The sequence below is a fragment of the Salvia miltiorrhiza genome, chromosome 5 (assembly GCF_028751815.1).
Source record: "Salvia miltiorrhiza cultivar Shanhuang (shh) chromosome 5, IMPLAD_Smil_shh, whole genome shotgun sequence".
Taxonomy (NCBI): domain Eukaryota; kingdom Viridiplantae; phylum Streptophyta; class Magnoliopsida; order Lamiales; family Lamiaceae; genus Salvia; species Salvia miltiorrhiza.
In genome coordinates this window covers 9166219-9183503 of record NC_080391.1, presented here as the reverse complement: position 1 = coordinate 9183503, position 17285 = coordinate 9166219, and the positions used below count along the sequence as shown (strand labels likewise).

The 17285-nt window shown below is 38.3% G+C and overlaps 5 protein-coding genes across 9 annotated transcripts; 2 read left to right on the top strand and 3 right to left on the bottom strand.

Annotated features, from left to right (window-relative positions):
- Positions 1-571: 571 nt before the first annotated feature.
- LOC130985812 (peroxisomal membrane protein PMP22) lies at positions 572-3608 on the bottom strand. Of its 2 annotated transcripts, XM_057908951.1 has the most exons (7): positions 3304-3608; positions 3075-3173; positions 1864-1965; positions 1586-1661; positions 1095-1165; positions 926-1011; positions 572-820 (listed from the first exon to the last, which is right to left on the bottom strand). In XM_057908951.1, the coding sequence occupies exons 1-7, from the start codon at positions 3373-3375 to the stop codon at positions 769-771; spliced, it is 558 nt and encodes a 185-aa protein (XP_057764934.1). In that variant the 5' UTR covers positions 3376-3608; the 3' UTR covers positions 572-768. The 2 variants fall into 2 exon arrangements, with proteins under 2 accessions (XP_057764934.1, XP_057764933.1); XM_057908950.1 differs by having other exon boundaries at positions 572-1011; positions 3304-3604.
- Positions 3609-5143: 1535 nt separating this feature from the next.
- On the top strand, positions 5144-6475 carry LOC130985811 (probable F-box protein At4g22030). The gene has a single exon (XM_057908949.1). It carries the CDS (start codon positions 5153-5155, stop codon positions 6332-6334), a length of 1182 nt encoding a protein of 393 aa, XP_057764932.1. The 5' UTR covers positions 5144-5152; the 3' UTR covers positions 6335-6475.
- A 1188-nt stretch (positions 6476-7663) lies between these two features.
- LOC130985809 (aminomethyltransferase, mitochondrial) lies at positions 7664-10957 on the bottom strand. The gene is made up of 4 exons (XM_057908943.1): positions 10569-10957; positions 9447-10019; positions 8870-8988; positions 7664-8300 (listed from the first exon to the last, which is right to left on the bottom strand). The coding sequence occupies exons 2-4, from the start codon at positions 10005-10007 to the stop codon at positions 7754-7756; spliced, it is 1227 nt and encodes a 408-aa protein (XP_057764926.1). The 5' UTR covers positions 10008-10019; positions 10569-10957; the 3' UTR covers positions 7664-7753.
- A 223-nt stretch (positions 10958-11180) lies between these two features.
- LOC130985810 (uncharacterized) lies at positions 11181-13348 on the top strand. Of its 4 annotated transcripts, none has more exons than XM_057908948.1 (7): positions 11181-11455; positions 11898-12113; positions 12226-12345; positions 12435-12593; positions 12699-12871; positions 12954-13059; positions 13172-13348. In XM_057908948.1, the coding sequence occupies exons 2-7, from the start codon at positions 11919-11921 to the stop codon at positions 13199-13201; spliced, it is 783 nt and encodes a 260-aa protein (XP_057764931.1). In that variant the 5' UTR covers positions 11181-11455; positions 11898-11918; the 3' UTR covers positions 13202-13348. The 4 variants fall into 4 exon arrangements, with proteins under 4 accessions (XP_057764931.1, XP_057764930.1, XP_057764927.1 ...); XM_057908947.1 differs by having other exon boundaries at positions 11274-11580; XM_057908944.1 differs by having other exon boundaries at positions 11287-11455; positions 12954-13348.
- A 56-nt stretch (positions 13349-13404) lies between these two features.
- On the bottom strand, positions 13405-17176 carry LOC130985808 (uncharacterized). Its single transcript, XM_057908942.1, has 6 exons — positions 16601-17176; positions 15695-16333; positions 14593-15042; positions 14214-14386; positions 13919-14102; positions 13405-13690 (listed from the first exon to the last, which is right to left on the bottom strand). The coding sequence occupies exons 1-6, from the start codon at positions 16994-16996 to the stop codon at positions 13598-13600; spliced, it is 1935 nt and encodes a 644-aa protein (XP_057764925.1). The 5' UTR covers positions 16997-17176; the 3' UTR covers positions 13405-13597.
- Between the last annotated feature and the right edge of the window lie 109 nt (positions 17177-17285).

Below are 17285 nucleotides of genomic sequence, written 5' to 3'. Positions count from 1 at the left end.
ACAATTTAAATTTGAAGATATGCATCTAAAATTTAAATTTTTTATACTTCTCTAAGAGGGTGCGTCTTTTTTATGGAAAATAGTAAACTTATATTTTTATTGGTTTTTACATGTATTGTGGTGGATAATTTTATTCAGACATCATCAATTAAAGAAAATTTAGAAAACTCATTTTTCCTCATTTTCACTCCAATTTATGATAATATTTTTTCATGTTTTCCTTTATGACAAACACGAGATCAAAAGAAGTGGTGATTTTCCCATCCCTTCTTATCCCTTTTCTTTTCATAATAATTTTTTAAAAAAAACTGGTGATTTTCCCACCTCTTCTTATCCCTTTTCTTTTCATAATAATTTTTCAAAAAAAAAAAACACATATATACAATCAAAATGTATGAATGGATTGACCTAAGGCTACTAATATTTAGAATATAGATTACTCAAAAGTTGAAACCTTAATTAACATTTGTAGAATTATATTCTACTTATTTAATTTGTTTAAAAATATAATATACGTTGAATTGAAAGAAACAACACGAAAAACAGAAGTTTGAAGTCAAAGGAGCAACTCCAAGAAAAAGTTTGACCAGTAGATCTGGATGAAGAAAATGTTGAATATTTCAATTTTCATATTATAGGAGTAATAAAAAATATTTCTAAAACATCACGGTCAGACAATACATTTTGGATGACTATATAATATACTAGTATTAAACAAGCTGACATTTTCCAACATCAAACAAGGCTGCTGCACATTTCCTCCTCTCCTCAAGGTTTAGCAAGTGCCAGAGACTTTGCTCTTAGATTCAGAAATATTCCCCTGTAAATCAGAATAAGGGAAAAGAAAAAATCGAAAATCGAATCACGTTGATGCTCTGGGATCTCAGGAGCAAATATTTTGACAAGGATGAGGAGAGCATTATACCAGAAACAAGCAACGACGCTTTGGAGAATAACGCGGAACTGTAGTGGCACGTACTGATGATTTACCCATCCAACCACAGGCCAGAACTGCACAATAGTAACGCATCAACTAAATATATACACTTTTCTCAACATCAAACGTTTAACCCAAACTATTTAACATCACTTACTGTCCACGATGTATACTGGACAGTTGGATATTCCTTCTTGATTTTAGATTTCGTATGGATCCATGCTCTCCCTGTGCAAATTATACAGTACAAATTACAAATCAATAAAATCTTATGTTAATTTACTTGCTTTCCGAGCATTACTTCGGAAAGTTGAGATGGACTCCAGATCAAGGTTTTGGTTCAGATAATCGGTTTTTCTTTGGAAGCCTACAGAATACAAATTACTACTTTATGCACACTTTAAAAATATCGTCTATGCAGACAAATTCGTGTATGTGTTTTTAGCCATGCCTGAGAAGACAGGAAATATGCGTTCACCATATCTTCCTACCATCTAACTTAATTCTTGTGCAATTTGAAAGCATTTTTCTGAGGAGCCACGACGCCAAAGAATTGTACTTAAACGTGAGAGAACTTTTATACTCTTACGAATAACAAGCATGAGCAACAGATATAGCAAGCTGAGAGAAGCTGTGGTGTAGACTCACCCTCGATAACTAAGCCATAGTAAATCATAAACATCAGGTTGTTCCAAGGTGAAATTGTAAGTTGCTCCAGCACTACCTGAAAGGATTCAATTGTCTTAATTCTAGTTTCATTTTAGGGATCCAAATTATCCCAGAATTCACTTTGGATTATGAGAAGAAAAGATCGAGGCGCCAGAAATGTCATATGGAAGAAATTCTTACTAATGCCAGAGATTCAATGGCATGATGGATTCAGAAACAGAAGATAACAAAGTAGAGAATACAAGAATCAGGAGCACCTTCTTAGCCACAGTTTTGGAGTCCTTGTTCCCTTTGAAAATTTTATCCAGCAATATGTGGAAGTAATGCCCTAATGGACCCAAATAAGCTGACCCGAATATCTGCATTTTAGGGATCAAAATTCAAATAACAAGTATCTGCAGAAACAACTTGAACTTGTCACAAATGTAAAAAACACAAGTCTATCTAATGAAACACTGAAAACGTATCAATAAGTGCATCCATAAATGTTGAATGTATTTGACTTGTAAACATCAATTAATGTCAAATTATGCAAGAGTGTCAATAAAAGCTACCACTATCACCAGGAAACTTTTATCCCTTTTGTCTAAAATGGATAACGTTGGGGATCAGTTTCATGTGTTCGTCTGTTAAATCAACATATTGTTAGTGGAGGATTAAGTTTTAGTACCTCACATAGTTAAACAACATAGAGATTTCTAGTATAGGTATAGTTGGGACAAGTTAAACCACAATTATGTATAACTTTGGTGCATTCATCCTTACACTATTTACCCACCACATTTCAAGCATAGTGCTTTGGGATAAAAAGTAATCAATCTTCTTCCTACCAAAAGAAAAACAGAATGTTACTTGAAGTTGGAGACACAGTTATCAGTCTCTAATACCACCAGAACTTGTAGAAATGGATTAAAATTTGGGTTACCAGTTGCTTATATTATTTTCCAGTATCCTGAAATAGCATTTTAACTGAGCATTGGAAACTGAAATGAAAGATATGTCAATGTTCCATGAAATAGCATTATAGCAAATTCCGAAAAAATTGAAACCAAAATGACAGCTATTGGAAACGTGCTTCCATTTTCCAAAGAAGGATGTGAACACTAACACGCAATATTGAAGAAGAAATGGGACCCTACAAGATCACTAGTAAACCACCAATAAATATGTGCCAAAACATAATAGGAAGAGCATCTATTATAACCTCATCCGCCTAGCAATCAATAAAGAGGCAATCTAAGCACTCAACCACCAAAAACAACACATTGGATTTTCTCAGTATTTCTTAGAAATCACACTAATTGATCACATCACGAAAGCATCATTCAAGAATAAGCTATTCCCACACTGACAACTTCAAGAATCCTCATACCTGCCCAACTCCACGGATCGATAATCGAATTGGAAAACGTATAGTTTTATGGAATGAAGACGCAACGTAAATAAGTAAGCTGAGTAAGAAGGATACCACTTTAAGAAGAAGTCGCTTCAGCTGAAGTTTCTGAATGCCAGTAAGCTTCTGCGCTACAATATCACTGACCGCCGACAGCACTCCCGCCGTTATCATCTGCAAAACTCAATCAAAACTAAATATCTTCAATTTTACAATCAACCGGAGATAGAAACAACAAATCAAGAAACGGCAACATAGAGAGAATAAAGGAAAGGTAAGTCAACGAGTCAACGAGAGCGGAGACCTTGGTTCTGAGAGGGTGTCGCTGGAGCTGCCCCAAATACTGCTGCAATCCCTTCTTCGCAACTGATCCCATCTTTCTTTCTCGCTCCACAATTCCACCACACTCGGAGAGAGTGACGTTTTCTGAAATATGAAGGTATCAAGTGGAATGCTGTTTATTCTTGAATTCAATTGTGTTCAATCTTGAATTGAATGTGTTCACAATCATTCGATGTAAATAGAGGTTATTAAGATGGGGCCTGCTGGCTGCGGAAGGGCGGGTGCTACGAGGATCTTTGCCATCAAAGGTCAACGATTTAGAATCTGTAGTCAGAATATCCTCCTCTCTTTTACTACACAAATAATCACCATTATTTCTTCTGAGTTAATTACGCCAAAAAATCATGAATTTTTGGTGTATTTCTAAATTTTTCATTAATTTCTTTTTTATCAAAAATTTCGAGTTGAATAATTTTTCCATACTTTTTTACTTGGTTAAAGCTCCGAACTGACATGACAATTACGAGTTGACATGGCGCCGACTATAACTGAAAATTGACACATGGAAAAAAATAAAAATAAAATAATAACCCCTAAAATGCCGCCCTATGCCGCCCTTCTTCACCACCACACCTCTTTCTCCACCGCCCTCCCCCACCATCATCATCAGATCTGCCGCCATTCGTCGCCCCCTCCGCTGCCTACCCCCATCACCTCCCAACCATTCGCCCGCACTTCCACGACAGGTAAAGCTCCGCCTGCTGGCATTTGTTAAGGGGATGAGCCGATGAGTGCACTGGTCTTTGTACGCCATCGGCACTTTCGCCTCCACCATTTCCTCCTGTGTCGCTATCATCTTCTTCAATGAGCTCGGGGCTCCATTGAAGGAATCAGATGGTGAATTGAAAATTTGTAGATTTGGGGAATGGGTTTCCTTTAATTTGTGGGAAATTTTCGATTTTGATATTGTGTGTGTGTGTTAGTGTTGCTGGCGTTGTGTGTTTTGGGAAAGTATATGGCAGCCATACCTGCAATGAAGAACACAAACCAACTGAATTGGTAAATAGTTTATATACTCATATATACACGTATATTTAATTAATATATGAAACACAGTTTAATTAATAAGATGTTTTTCCTCCAACTATAAATTGAGATTAGTCTTTGAAGTCATTATGGGAAAAAGGAGAATAATTATTAATAATTTAAAAAAAAAGTAAAAGAAATAAATGCGGAACATTTATTGTAATTTATATTTTTCATCGGACTATCCTCGCACGAATTCAGCTTTATGCGCAATATTTTCAAAATTCAAAAACTTCGGATAAAAGTAAACAAATAAATAGAGTTATAGAGATTGCAAAAGAGAAACAATTATAGATAAAATGCATTAAAAATATATCTGGCCTCGACCATGATTTGAAATGGTAAAAAGTTTTGACCACAAAACATGCGATTTCCTTGTATTAGATGTAGTAATTATAAATATCAATTTCAACCAAAATATTTTGAATTGACTTGCTAAACCGAAATTCTTGCATGATGATCTTAAAAACAAAAATGATTGCATAATTCAATCACAAAAAAATTTGTCCATTGTAAGATGGTTTGATACAACATTCCCCTAATTCAACTTCCCAAATCAAAGGAGAGCATATTTAATTTGAATATTTGAGATGTCTCGAGCACGAGCATGACGCAACACAAATGAAATCTCATTTGCTGGGTCCAAACCCGAACCATTTCTTAGAAAATTGTTTTACAGCCCGGTCAAGAAAACAATTCTTTCTGGTCAACAATTATTATATCTCCTCACTATAAATATATTCACAGATTCAGTTACTTTGCAACATACCGAAACAAATTCATCAATGGCTACACAATCTTCAATTTTTTCATCAATGCCTTGCGCCCATAATTCCATATTACGTCCCTCAAAGAAAAGAATTGTCGTCACAAATGCAAATATGTCTCTACATATGAAGGCAGATGATAAATTAACCGCCAAAATATCCACCAAAGACAACGGCAAAATCCCGATCATTCTCCAGCCATGCAGCCACGACACCGCCGCCGCCTCTGCTACGGCCAAGCTCTACGCCGTGTTGGAGGCGGTGGCCGATAGGGTGGAAATGCACGCGAATATCGGCGAGCAGCGCAACAACTGGAATTCGCTTCTCTTGAACTCCATCAACACGATGACCCTCACAGCCACCGCCATGGCCGGCCTCACGGCGGCCGCACCGGAGCCCGTTCTCGGGCTGAAGCTGTCCTCGGCCGCGCTGTTCGCGGCGGCCACGGCGATGCTGGTGGTGGTGAACAAGCTCCAACCCTCGCAGCTCGCGGAAGAGCAGCGCAACGCCACCAGATTGTTCAAGGGATTACACCAGGAGATCCAAACCGCGCTGACCCTGAGCGATCATGTTACCGAGACGGATGTAGCAAAGGCGATGGAAAGAGTATTAGCTCTGGACAGAGCGTATCCTCTTCCTCTGATCGGAGTGATGCTGGAGAAGTTTCCGGCCGAGCTAGAGGCAGCCGTGTGGTGGCCGCCGCTGAAGAAAGGAGAAGAGCAAGAAATGGAGGAGGAGATGAGGGAGATTGTTAGCGTTTTGAGGGAAAAGGATAAACAAGAATACCTCAAATTAGGCAACGCAGCTCTCAAATTGAACAAGATGCTGGCCGTTTTAGGGCCGGTTTTCGCCGGCGCGGCGGCCGTAGGATCTGCATTATTGGATCCTTCTTCTTGTATTGGAGGGTTGGGTGTGGGTGTTGCAGTTGGCGGCGGCGCCTTGGCTACGATAGTGAATATTGTGGAGCATGGGGGACAAGTGGGGATGGTGGTGGAGATGTACAGGAATTGTGCTGGATCATTCCAGATTATGGAGGAATATATTGAAGAGAAAGGAGTTGAAAATGGTGAGTTGATGGAAATGAAGGTTTCATTACAGTTAGGGAGGAGTTTGTCGCAGCTCAAAGATCTTGCAGTGGCGTCGGCTTCGTGTCGTCAACATGGAACTGCCATTGATGAATTTGCCAGCAAATTATTATGATTTTTATTTTTTGGTGAACGTGCGTGATTCTTTGATTTATTTATTTTGTAATTCAAGATTTTTTATTTATTTATTCAATGTATAATCTGTTAGGTTGTTATATCAAAATCTATCCCATCTTTATCTTTTGTGGCAACATGAGTACGTGGGTTATTTTATGTTGTCTTCATATCTTATCTCGTATTTAGAAAACTATGTCTAAAACTTACGGTAGCGCGCACTTGAATAGAATTATAGAAATTGTTTATCGATAGAGTTTGACTTGGAACATTACATCACCAAGTTTGAGATTTTATTACATCAGTTTATGACCGATTCAATTCAAGCGCATAATCATATTTTGTGAGAGGATGAGATCAATTCAAACACATTATATGTTTGTTCCAAATAATTAGGAGACCGCAAAATATTCAGCTGAAAGAACATGACCAGGTTTAATGAATAAATTTGAATCGATCTAGTTTGTCCTTTCTTGCTTATGGGAGTTGACATATATTGGATTATTTCAATTATCTACAATAAAATTATGAATCTTTTCATTTCTATGGGAGTGACATACTTGGATATTTAAATTAGCTATTATAACATTATATTACCCTTCGTAATGCTTTGTATCATTTGTTTTTGTAACAGAATCTTAGACAAAACCCAATAGCTGGCTAATTTTTTATTCATACTAGTTACAGTATTGACTAACCCCATCATAATTCAAACTGGAAACAAATTGAGAAAATGATTTAGATTGAGTTTTTCAAAAGATTTCAATGTGTTATATTTTGATTGTAAATTTGTTATGAGAAGTAAAGGAATAAGAAATTGTATCATGCCACTTTTTTATCTCATCTTCTTTAGGGTAGAAGACATATGGTAAAATATTATCACACATTACTATCCATGATTTGAATAATAAGATGGTCAAACAAATTCAAAATTAACCAATCCACCAAAGCAAATACTAGTAAATTAACTTGTATTATCATTTTTGTCTATCCATTCTATCACTCAAAGTAAACGCCCCTAATAATATTATCATAAATTGAAGAGAAAATGAGTTGATCCAACTTTTTTTATGATACTTGAAGAAAATCGTCCACCATATAGATTATGTGAAAAAAAGTGGGGAAATGGTGGAAATATATATTTTTCACCCTTTTCCATCAAAGAAAACACATTCTTTGTGTCAAAAGTTATTTTTGCTGGTAATATTTTATGACCTCAAACCTATCTCTTTCAAGAAACATCACCCAATTGCAGAGCCACCTTATCAACATCAAAGTCCTATCCAAATATCAATCCAACTGCAAGAGAGAGAGAGAGAAGAAACTCCCATGTGAAATTTGATAGTTGATTGCAGCATTTTGAGTTCACCAGAAAAACACCTCAGAAGCAACATGTAGTTATTGGACAAATAAGAAAGAATCAAGATGACTTGTAATACTTGGTGGGAACAAAAGGCATTTTAGTGATGGATCCATCGTAGGTCTTCCCTCGTACAACGATCTTTAGTTTGGTACCGTTCTTGTGTAATCCAGATTTGACGTACCCCATGGCTATGTTTTTCTTAAGACAAGGGCTGAACCCGCCACTGGTGATCTCGCCTATGTTTTGGCCCTTGTCGTCTTGAATCTCACTGTGACTCCTGGCAGGCGGGCCAGCAGAGAAGATCCCGACCCTCCTGATAGATGGCCCTTGTTCGATCTGCTTCAGTATCACTTCTGCGCCCAAGAATCCGCCTTCTGCCCTTCTTCGCTTCCCTATGGCCCATGTAAGTCCTGCTTCAACAGGGGTTATGTGCTGCTCCATGTCGTTTCCATACAAGCATAAGCCGGCCTCCAGTCGGAGACTGTCTCGAGCACCTAGCCCTGTCAGCCTCACTTTGCCTTCGGATTTCTCCAGAATGGCTTTTGCCAGATCCACTGCATTCTCAGACGGGACTGATATTTCAAAACCATCTTCACCGGTGTACCTGAAAGTTTATCAACTTAACCAACTCTTTCTCGTTTAAGGACTACAGATGTTTTTTTCTGTGAGAAATGAAGTTAACATTATGCAATGATGAAATACACAAGTGAAACTACAATTCTCCACTCACAGAATATCGATTAGCAATTAAAAGGTCAATATCAGAAGGAGATGGTAATTAATGGTCTTGTCTAAACTCATATTTCAGCACAAGCATTGCATGTGATTCAGAGTGAGAGAGAGAGAAAAGTCAATATGTTAAAAACAATGAAGCAAAGAGCCAAGTAGACATCTCAACATGATGGCCATATGCTGCCAAGTTGCCAACACTCCAAGTCCATTATGTAATTACCTTGATGCATTTCAATCGTTCTGGCATATATATTAGAGAGACTACTGTGATCAACTTTCATAGTATTTCATAAAATTAACATTACTGTTGCAGAGAACTGCATTTCTACTAAGAAAAAGCAGCATGCCTAGAATCCAGATCTCATGAAGAAATTATAATAGTTCAAGTCACACGACTACTCGTTTACATATTTATGAAGAAAGACAAATAAAGCAACATACCCTGTTCTTGTGAGGAAGCAGAGTGCCCCATTGATATCCAACACCTGGAACTCACCAAAGTACAATTTGCTCAAATCTTCTTTCGTCAAGTGCTGCAAAACTGGGGCAGCAAGAGGACCCTGCACCGAGATGTACAGAGAATTTAGACAAGTGGGGGCAGCAGTCACCGGCTAATTAGTGATAAGTTTGAAACTAGCATAATATTATCATGCATTTTGACTTGTTAGAAACTCAATATATGTATTAATGATATTGGAGTCGCTCTTTTGACTTATCATTCTCATGAACACAGTCCATGCTGCTCAACTTCCAAGAAACTTAGCCAAAATAAACTGCAGCATGCAAGAAAAAAAAGAGCTACACCTTGATGAATAATACAATAGACAAAAATAAAAATGCTCCTTCTTATTTGCAAATCCAAGAAAACAAATACTAAAGAACCATAATGCCGAAAGCATAGATCAGAATTGCATTAAACCTCAATTATTATCTTCCCTATGTGCAGAATAAGTGCCTCATGTGTTCAATAGTTAAATACAAGAACATACAAATTGAAAAGGAGAATGTCACGACTGACCTGGAGGGCCAAAAGAGACCGCTCATCATGGATGTGCCAGGAAACATCACCACCTTTTGAAGTGAATGCTTTCATGTGCTCCTCAATATGGGCAAGATCTTTGTCTCTGCATCCAGCATTCACAACCAAGTAAATGTGCTCATTAGTCACCTTAGTGATCACTGAATCATCGATTGCACCACCTTTCTCATTAGTAAAGACAGTCAAAGTCCCTGTTCCGGGGGCAAGACCAGCAACATCAGCAACCACGAGCTTCTCAAGAAAGGGGATGCAGTCTTTTCCTTTGAGACTCAGACCACACATATGCGAAACGTCAAAGAGGCTGCCATTCTCCCTGCAGTTCAACGTTGAGTCCATAATCGAGTCTTTGTACTGAATGGGCATGCTCCAGCCTGCAAAAGGGACCATCTTTCCGCCATGGGCGACATGGAAGTCATACAGAACTGTCTTCTTAAGGTCAGCCTCTGATGCAAAGCATCGACGTGCAACCGTTTTCTTATCAGCCTGAGCCAAGCGGCGCGTAACTGATTGACCAAGTTGCCACAATCCCCCTCCCCTCATATTTCTAAGTACCTGACCGCAGAAAATGATGAAATTTACTAAAAGTAGGCTGATTCAGACGAGCATTCTTACTGGAAAGGCATTTCCCCTAAACAAATGCAGTATCAAGGTTGTGATAAAATCATGTCTTTTGGAATTAGTTTGTCAGCTTTGGCTGCAGTCGGCTTTATAGCATACAGTTCGTAGGCAACACAACAAACAGATAATAAAATCTACTGAATAATTGCAAAATCCAAACTTTTTCATCAATAGCACAATTAACAAATAAACAACACAAAACTTCAATATAGTTAATACACAATCTCATCAAATGTAGTAATATAGAGAAAATCAGATTATACGAATTACGAAACCAGATCCAATGCTAATCTTGATGGCGTAATAAATAAATAAATAAATAAAAGGACCATCTCACCAACCAACCCAGAGCGAGAAAATAAACAAAATCGACATAGAAATGCGAATGAGCAAGAAAACAAACACGATCTTGAATAAACTTCATTGGCGAGATGCATGCATAACTAATGCATTGAGATTGAAGAGAGAAAGAACATTCAGTACCTCAACAAGTGATGAAGGATTATTTTTTCTCGAAAATGGTAATGTGGAACCCAATCAAGTATTTCTAAGATACATATATATATAGGGAGAGAGAGAAAACAATTTTAATCCGATTTACGGAATAATTTAAGCGGGTCGAAATAATAATGTTTAATTTTATCGGAAATTGGTAAAAGAAGGAAAATAAATAATGGATTTAGTGGGTGGAGGAGGCTTTCTCAGCAGAGATCAAGACCCATCTTGAGTGAGTGGTGATACGATATTCAATTACCCTTTCCCACTTTGTCAGCTTCTTTGGTAGCTGATGCCACCTTCCTATTGTATAATGTATTTTTGTTGGAACTAAAATACATATGCACAGTAAATTTGTATCACGATTTGTGTTTATACAAACATGAATCTGATCCACCAACCGCTGTTAAAAAAAATCAACTTTTCTCACTTTAATAGTCCAACTACTATGATTGCAGTTTGGTACCAAGATCTTGGCATAATTTGTTAATCCGCAAAAAATTTAACTAGAAATATTTATACATTTATGAGCATGGTATAGAATTTTCTCCACCAACTGCATCTCCGGAAATATTTGGACATAGCAAATGACAAACTGGGGTTGGAGAAACTGAACTGAAAGAGACTGCGGTGATTGCTGAAAAATTGAGACATACTAATTGTCTAAAATAAAAAACATTGAGGGACCAAAATGAGATTGTTTGAAAACATAAGGGTCGTTGGGATAATTCCGCCGAACGACGTCGGATGACTCTGGTTTTCGGAAGCTCAAAGTCCAAAACGCCAGGAGCCAGAAAAATCGAATGCGTGTGATTTTCAAAGTTCTGTGAATTCATAATTAAATCTCCGGAGCCATTCACCAAAATCAAATTTCTGTCAGATTCTTCTCTTATATCTCCATATCCACTTAGTCCAACAACCATTTCTTGATCTTTTTTGCTTTCTCCTTGGTGCTGTCAGTTTATTGCGTTGCTGATGAGAGTATCTACACCCTTTTAAGGTTTATTTGAAGTTGTTCACAAAGTTGGTGTTTATTGGGTTAGGGATGATGCGATCATATGTTAATTTGCTCGCTTGTTAATGCATCCTGCTTATTATGATGTTGAAGAAACATGCAAAAAGTGATCGAATTTACCATTCTAGTTAACTTGAGTTCTGGTTTCCTTTCAAATGGTTATTTTATGTTTTGCTGTGCTCCTTGGATTTCATGTTTGTTTGTGGGAATATCTTTAAGCCTATATTTTTGGGTGTTGATTTTGTGGTTTGGTAGAATGTGGAATGATAGCGTTTTGTGGAACTTCATTTTTGTTGTTTCAGGTTGAAGCTGTTGGTTTAACTATGTTGACGACGATAACCTTCAACAGTTGCCAACCACATATGGAAATGCAAGAACCTACTAATTCCAAGTTGATTCATGCTTGCAATTCCAAGTTTCACAAGGGATATTGGTCCAACTTGTCTTGTTCTCAAAATTTCAGTAATCAGCTCAAACTTCAAAGTTTCTCCCACCAAACAACTTCAAGGAGGTGGCTGGTCAGTGTTTTCCTTGCCATTATTCAGCATAACAAATGTACAAGAATAAGTAGATAGATATCTTTGGTTGTGATTGACTTAATTATACCATTTACTTTCTATCTGCTTGTAGTGCCGCTCTCAAGATTCTCTCTCTCCAGAAAATGAGTATCGGTCATCGCGTAACATAGCAATCAGTTTGTTGAGGCGATACCGGAATTTTGTTGAGCGTGGAGGAGGTGACAACTTGAAAGTATATTCTGTAGTTTACTTTTGGCCTCTTGTTAGGTTATTTCATTGGTTTTTTTGTAGTGGATAAGGTGCTAATGGTATGATGCTTAGGAGTTCATCAGCGCTGGTGTTAATGCATACGAATTGGGATGCACGGACGAGGGCTTGAGGAAAGAGCTTACTGATATGAAGGAATCGGGTGTTGAGATTGAGGCAATGCAAACCTATGGTGGAAATACTGGTCTCAAGTCCAACATTATCTCCCAGGAAGTGAGTAACTTTGTTTGAATATGCTATGCCATTTCCATGGCAACAAAACCTGTTTCTCCTGCATATTTCCATGCTGGGATTATACTTGTTTGCCACTTACTTCAGGTTGATGAATGTATAATGTGGTTGAGCATTGTGTTCATAACTATTCTTTGCACACCACAACCGACTGTAGTCCGATGGTCATCCAGCCCTCCGGTGTCGGAAGAAATGCTCATGTATTGGAAGGGCTTCTGTGCAATCATAGCAAATGCCTACTACATGAGAGGAATGGCCTGGTGAGACCCTCCTGTCCACTGAATTAATGCTTTTGCTTTCTGCTTTTGAGACTACTAAGAATGGTGTGCTCCTGGAATCAAGGCTCCCGGTGAAGACTCTCCAGTTGGAGCAAATGGCGGTGATGGGCCGTGCTGAAGAACCATCGCTCGTGGCCAGCAGAATGAGACTAGTATTTAGCACACTTGAGGTGGGTTGGCATATCTCTACTTCTCAACTTAGAATAAATTACCAAAAACTGATTTTACTGTCATATAAATGTTGCTTCAGTTCAGCCTATCCAGTTCTTGTTATTGCTGCAGGTTGTGAGTCCGCAGTGGCCAAGAGTGTGACATGATCCTCTCAAATCCTGCTCGTCTGCCAACATGTAATTTACTGTATACTATATACTCAAAGATCGCTCCCAAGGTGTAGAGAATTACCAAAAATGTTTTCATGTATAATAATGTCAATGGGTAGCTATTAAGCTATTATCTCAATTACTTTACTTATCAGTTTCTACAATGTCTGAGCTACTTATCAGGAGTCTTCTATCTTGTATACACAAAGATAAATGTATGAATGATTACGTTCACCCAAATTCTTGCCCAAAATGAAAACAAAATTGACTTATAGTGCAAATACTAATACTAATACAAAAATGGAACGCCGACAACTAGCTCAAAGCTAGCGAACTAAGATATACAACATCCAGTAAAATCATCAACCATGTGAATGGCAGTAACCTGTCATGATTTTGTAGACAAGAGCTGGGCTGTATTGTTTTTTAGGGTTTTTCTAGCACGCCAATGAACAGCTGCTGCAGTTTCTGACGTTCCCATCTGGTAAATCAAGAGTAGAATTATATCAAAGCATGTTCAAAGAACACCACATAGGATTAAATCAACCATAAGCAACATTGGGAGCATTTCGACAAATCATCAGCTGACAAAAAGTAAGCAATTTTACACCTATTTTGACATACAATTGGCCATCTAATCCGGGAAAAATGTTGCTATTGTATTTGCATTTTCTTTTTACACCTATTTTGACATAGATTCAGGCTTTACCTTGATCTCCAAGCAGTGAAAGTCATGCCATAGGCTTGCATCTTGGTCATAAGTTACAAGTGCAGATTCAAACAACTTCCGGGCATTGGTCAGACCAGTCTTATCACCACTGGATGCAAGGTTAGACTCTAGCTCGATACAATCTCTGTATATTTTAAGTCCAGGATGAGGTAAAGCGAGAAATCTGCAATTGAGACAAAGGATATAATGTCAGTGTCCATACTACAACATATGGCGTGCGCGTGCCAGCCGTATAAATGCTGAAAAGAATAAAAGATATCACATCAGAAACTACCTCTTATACATCTCTCTGGCACTTTCAACACCATCGCTTTGAAGTACATAATTTAAAATTGTTGATGAGAGTGAAAACCCACTATCAGTTCCGCCATCTTTGGCCAATAATAGAACTGACATCTCCACAAGCTTGTTAAAATAACGTCTCTGATTTGCGAAGTATTTCAGCCCCTACAGAAACAATTGTAAGCAAAGTCCACCAAGTTAAACCAAGATTTGATAGAAAAGCTAAAAAAAATAGGAATAACACCCTTGTTTTTTAATGTAATAAAAAGCTTCTGGATGAGAATCAAGAATGCTGGCATCAATCATCTTAAAGTATGTATTTTAGAAAATTACAGAAAAAAACAATAAAGCACTAGAAAAATCCAGCATACCATAATCCACAAGTTCTCTGCTTCCGAAATGCTAAGTTTCATCAGAATATTTCTCAGCAGTTCAAAGATATAGAGCAGATCCGCCTTGCTTGGTGAGAGAGATTTATTCTGAATACATTTCATTTCTATGGTGAGTCGTAAAGTCCATAAATTCACAGCATCTGGAAACTTTCCTGAGCAGAGCTTTTCTGCAAGCATCTTAGCTTCAACCAATTTACTCAAGTGTAAAAGGTATGAAACATGTTCGCAAGCAAGATCTTCATTAATGCGGCCAAGGCTCTCAGCCTTCTCAAATACTTCCTGAATATGCAAAACAAGCTCAACGGCAGGAGCATGAGTATCGAATTGAATGACAGCTTCTGCATCCCTATTCACTGCTTCCATGAGGAACCTTAAGTAAAGTTCAGCCATGATAGTTGATGGCATAGACTTCAAACCCTCCTCAAAAACCTAGAAAGGGGCATATGTACAGGGTGAACATTGAGTATAACTAGAGACTAAGGATACGTTCTCTTTGGTTGTAAATTTATCATAGGAAAAGGAGGAATAACCAAAATTTCATCCTTTAAATTCTTCCTTTCTTTTCCATCATTTCCTACTTGACCCTTACTCATTCCTTCTTTTCACTGCAAATGAGGGATAATATTATCACACCATTTTTTGAGGGAGTAAGGGTCAAGTGAGGGAAAAGAAAGAAAGGATTTAAAGGGTGAAATTTTATTTATCCCTTCTTTTACCATGATAAATTTACAACCAAAGAGAACGCACCCGAAGAGTACAAAAGAGTATCAGACAAGAATAAGACTCAAGCAGATCAATATGCTAGTGTACATAGTCTGTCTGTTTCATGATCGGTTTCTTTGCTGGAGGGTGGCTATATCAGTGGAATGAATTATAAGATTTGGGAAAAAGGGACTACTGCATACATAATTTTCACAAAAATTCAGTGTATGTGTAATTTCATGCAATACTGACAGCCACAAGAGAGGAAAAGCAAGTGATTATATACTTGACATATTCTAGCAATATTCATGAATCAGAACAAGCAACGACGCATAAGCTTCACCATTGTGTAACTCCAAATATTGATGAAAGTTTATACCTGAACTGCTCTGCCTAACTGGATAGGATTTACTCCTTTGGCACCAGCTATTTCAACTCTAGCAAGCCAGTCCCAGTACAGAGGCTCCTTTGAAAAATCCTTTTTCATGTCATTGAGTATCTTCTTTCGCATTTCTTCTGAATTAACCAGCTCTGTTGCTTCAAGTATAGCAAGAAACCGAATTCTCAGACTGAAGGCAGTAGGTAAGGCTTCAATTGCACCACTATAGATAGTATCAAGAAGCTTCATGCCATGCTCCCTGAACACATCCAGCTTTCCCTCTGAATCACCATCTTGAGAACTAGATCTCTTATCAACATCCCCATTCTCATCCAGGGACATGAACAAGTCCTGGTTCTCATCTCTCCACTGTTGCTCATCAGCATTCCTATTGCCACGAGCTGTGTTTCCTTTACCCTCCCCCAAGGCTTGCTTTCGAGCTTTCAACTTGTTGAGGAATGTGAGTTCCATGCGAAGATACTCCACCCATATGTCCTCAGAAGTTGGGCACGACCTCAAACCATTTTGCATTAGAGCACGGGCAGCTTCAACATTCAGATTGTTGTCGAACTCCCAAGCCGCAGCATATATCCACACACCAGATACTTTCGGATGGAATCTGACTAATTGAGCCAGGGCCTAACATAATAACACCAGAAACAAGATATCCAATAAGCGGAAGTACCATCATTGAAATTCAAAGAGGATTACGCATAAAGGTAATAGAAAGAAAACTGAACTATTGAACATTGGCAACTAAACACCTACACTACAAAGCACCAAATAATCCAAAACTATCAACTTGTTTGCAAAAGTGAAGCTTTCTTTTAGCTACAATTAAGTAAAACCAATAATGTGAAAGCTTCACGATCATGAATTGAACAATGAAGCAAATGCAACAGACACCTTTTTCATTCTGCCGTGTCCTCGCGTTCTACAAAATTCCAGGTACTGAAACCATAGCTCAATATCTCCCTTAAACCGGTTCGTGGCGAGTCGGTAAATGAGGAGAATCCTTGTCACGCCAGAGAAATCCGAGATGGTTTTTTTGGACTTTTCGCCGCCGGATTTCCTTTCGAGAGCTTTTTTGCGGAGGGAGCGGAGAGCGTCGAGCTGCTTTTCGTAGTCAATGTAGGACAAGAAATCTTCCTTTAGGGGACTAGGCCGCTTAAGACGGTACTCGAATTTGCGGCGCATTTTCACTATTTCGGCTATCTCCCGGCGGCTGAACAAACCGCGCCGCTCTAGGTCGTCTAGCTCGTCGAGCATGCGCTCGAGCTTGAATTGAACGACGTCCGCCATTGTTGCTGAACACTGTGAACGTGCTCCTTAACGACGTTGTCGACGGCGGCGGCGGTCTATCTGCGCGCGACGAAGAAGAAAAGGGTGCAGCGTCGAGGGAGAACGGAGGAGAAGTTGTTAACGGGCTCAACTAGGGTTCTGTGTTTCAATACCTGTCTCCACTTGACTTGTGGGCTTTTTTTCAAATAGTAATGCTAAACAGCGCCACCAACAATTTACCTAAATAAAAAATAATTTAATTTTTTTAATTTCATTTTTAAAATAAAAATAAAATTTAATTATTTTATCA

What these genes read in the sequence shown, in the direction of transcription:
- LOC130985809 (XM_057908943.1), bottom strand. Translation starts at nt 10,007, where the DNA reads ATGAGGGGAGGGGGATTGTGGCAACTTGGTCAATCAGTTACGCGCCGC. An exon ending in GGTCTCTTTTGGCCCTCCAG is followed by an intron (nt 8,989 to 9,446) that starts GTCAGTCGTGAC and finishes ATCTCGGTGCAG; the next exon opens with GGTCCTCTTGCTGCCCCAGT. An exon ending in TGCTTCCTCACAAGAACAGG is followed by an intron (nt 8,301 to 8,869) that starts GTATGTTGCTTT and finishes ATAAACTTTCAG; the next exon opens with GTACACCGGTGAAGATGGTT.
- LOC130985810 (XM_057908944.1), top strand. Translation starts at nt 11,919, where the DNA reads ATGTTGACGACGATAACCTTCAACAGTTGCCAACCACATATGGAAATG. An exon ending in CAACTTCAAGGAGGTGGCTG is followed by an intron (nt 12,114 to 12,225) that starts GTCAGTGTTTTC and finishes ATCTGCTTGTAG; the next exon opens with TGCCGCTCTCAAGATTCTCT. An exon ending in GAGGAGGTGACAACTTGAAA is followed by an intron (nt 12,346 to 12,434) that starts GTATATTCTGTA and finishes TATGATGCTTAG; the next exon opens with GAGTTCATCAGCGCTGGTGT.
- LOC130985811 (XM_057908949.1), top strand. Translation starts at nt 5,153, where the DNA reads ATGGCTACACAATCTTCAATTTTTTCATCAATGCCTTGCGCCCATAAT.
- LOC130985808 (XM_057908942.1), bottom strand. Translation starts at nt 16,996, where the DNA reads ATGGCGGACGTCGTTCAATTCAAGCTCGAGCGCATGCTCGACGAGCTA. An exon ending in AGTTAGGCAGAGCAGTTCAG is followed by an intron (nt 15,043 to 15,694) that starts GTATAAACTTTC and finishes GCCCCTTTCTAG; the next exon opens with GTTTTTGAGGAGGGTTTGAA. An exon ending in TTCACTGCTTGGAGATCAAG is followed by an intron (nt 13,691 to 13,918) that starts GTAAAGCCTGAA and finishes TTGATTTACCAG; the next exon opens with ATGGGAACGTCAGAAACTGC.
- LOC130985812 (XM_057908950.1), bottom strand. Translation starts at nt 3,375, where the DNA reads ATGGGATCAGTTGCGAAGAAGGGATTGCAGCAGTATTTGGGGCAGCTC. An exon ending in GACACCCTCTCAGAACCAAG is followed by an intron (nt 3,174 to 3,303) that starts GTCTCCGCTCTC and finishes TGAGTTTTGCAG; the next exon opens with ATGATAACGGCGGGAGTGCT. An exon ending in CTATGGCTTAGTTATCGAGG is followed by an intron (nt 1,166 to 1,585) that starts GTGAGTCTACAC and finishes TAATTTGCACAG; the next exon opens with GGAGAGCATGGATCCATACG.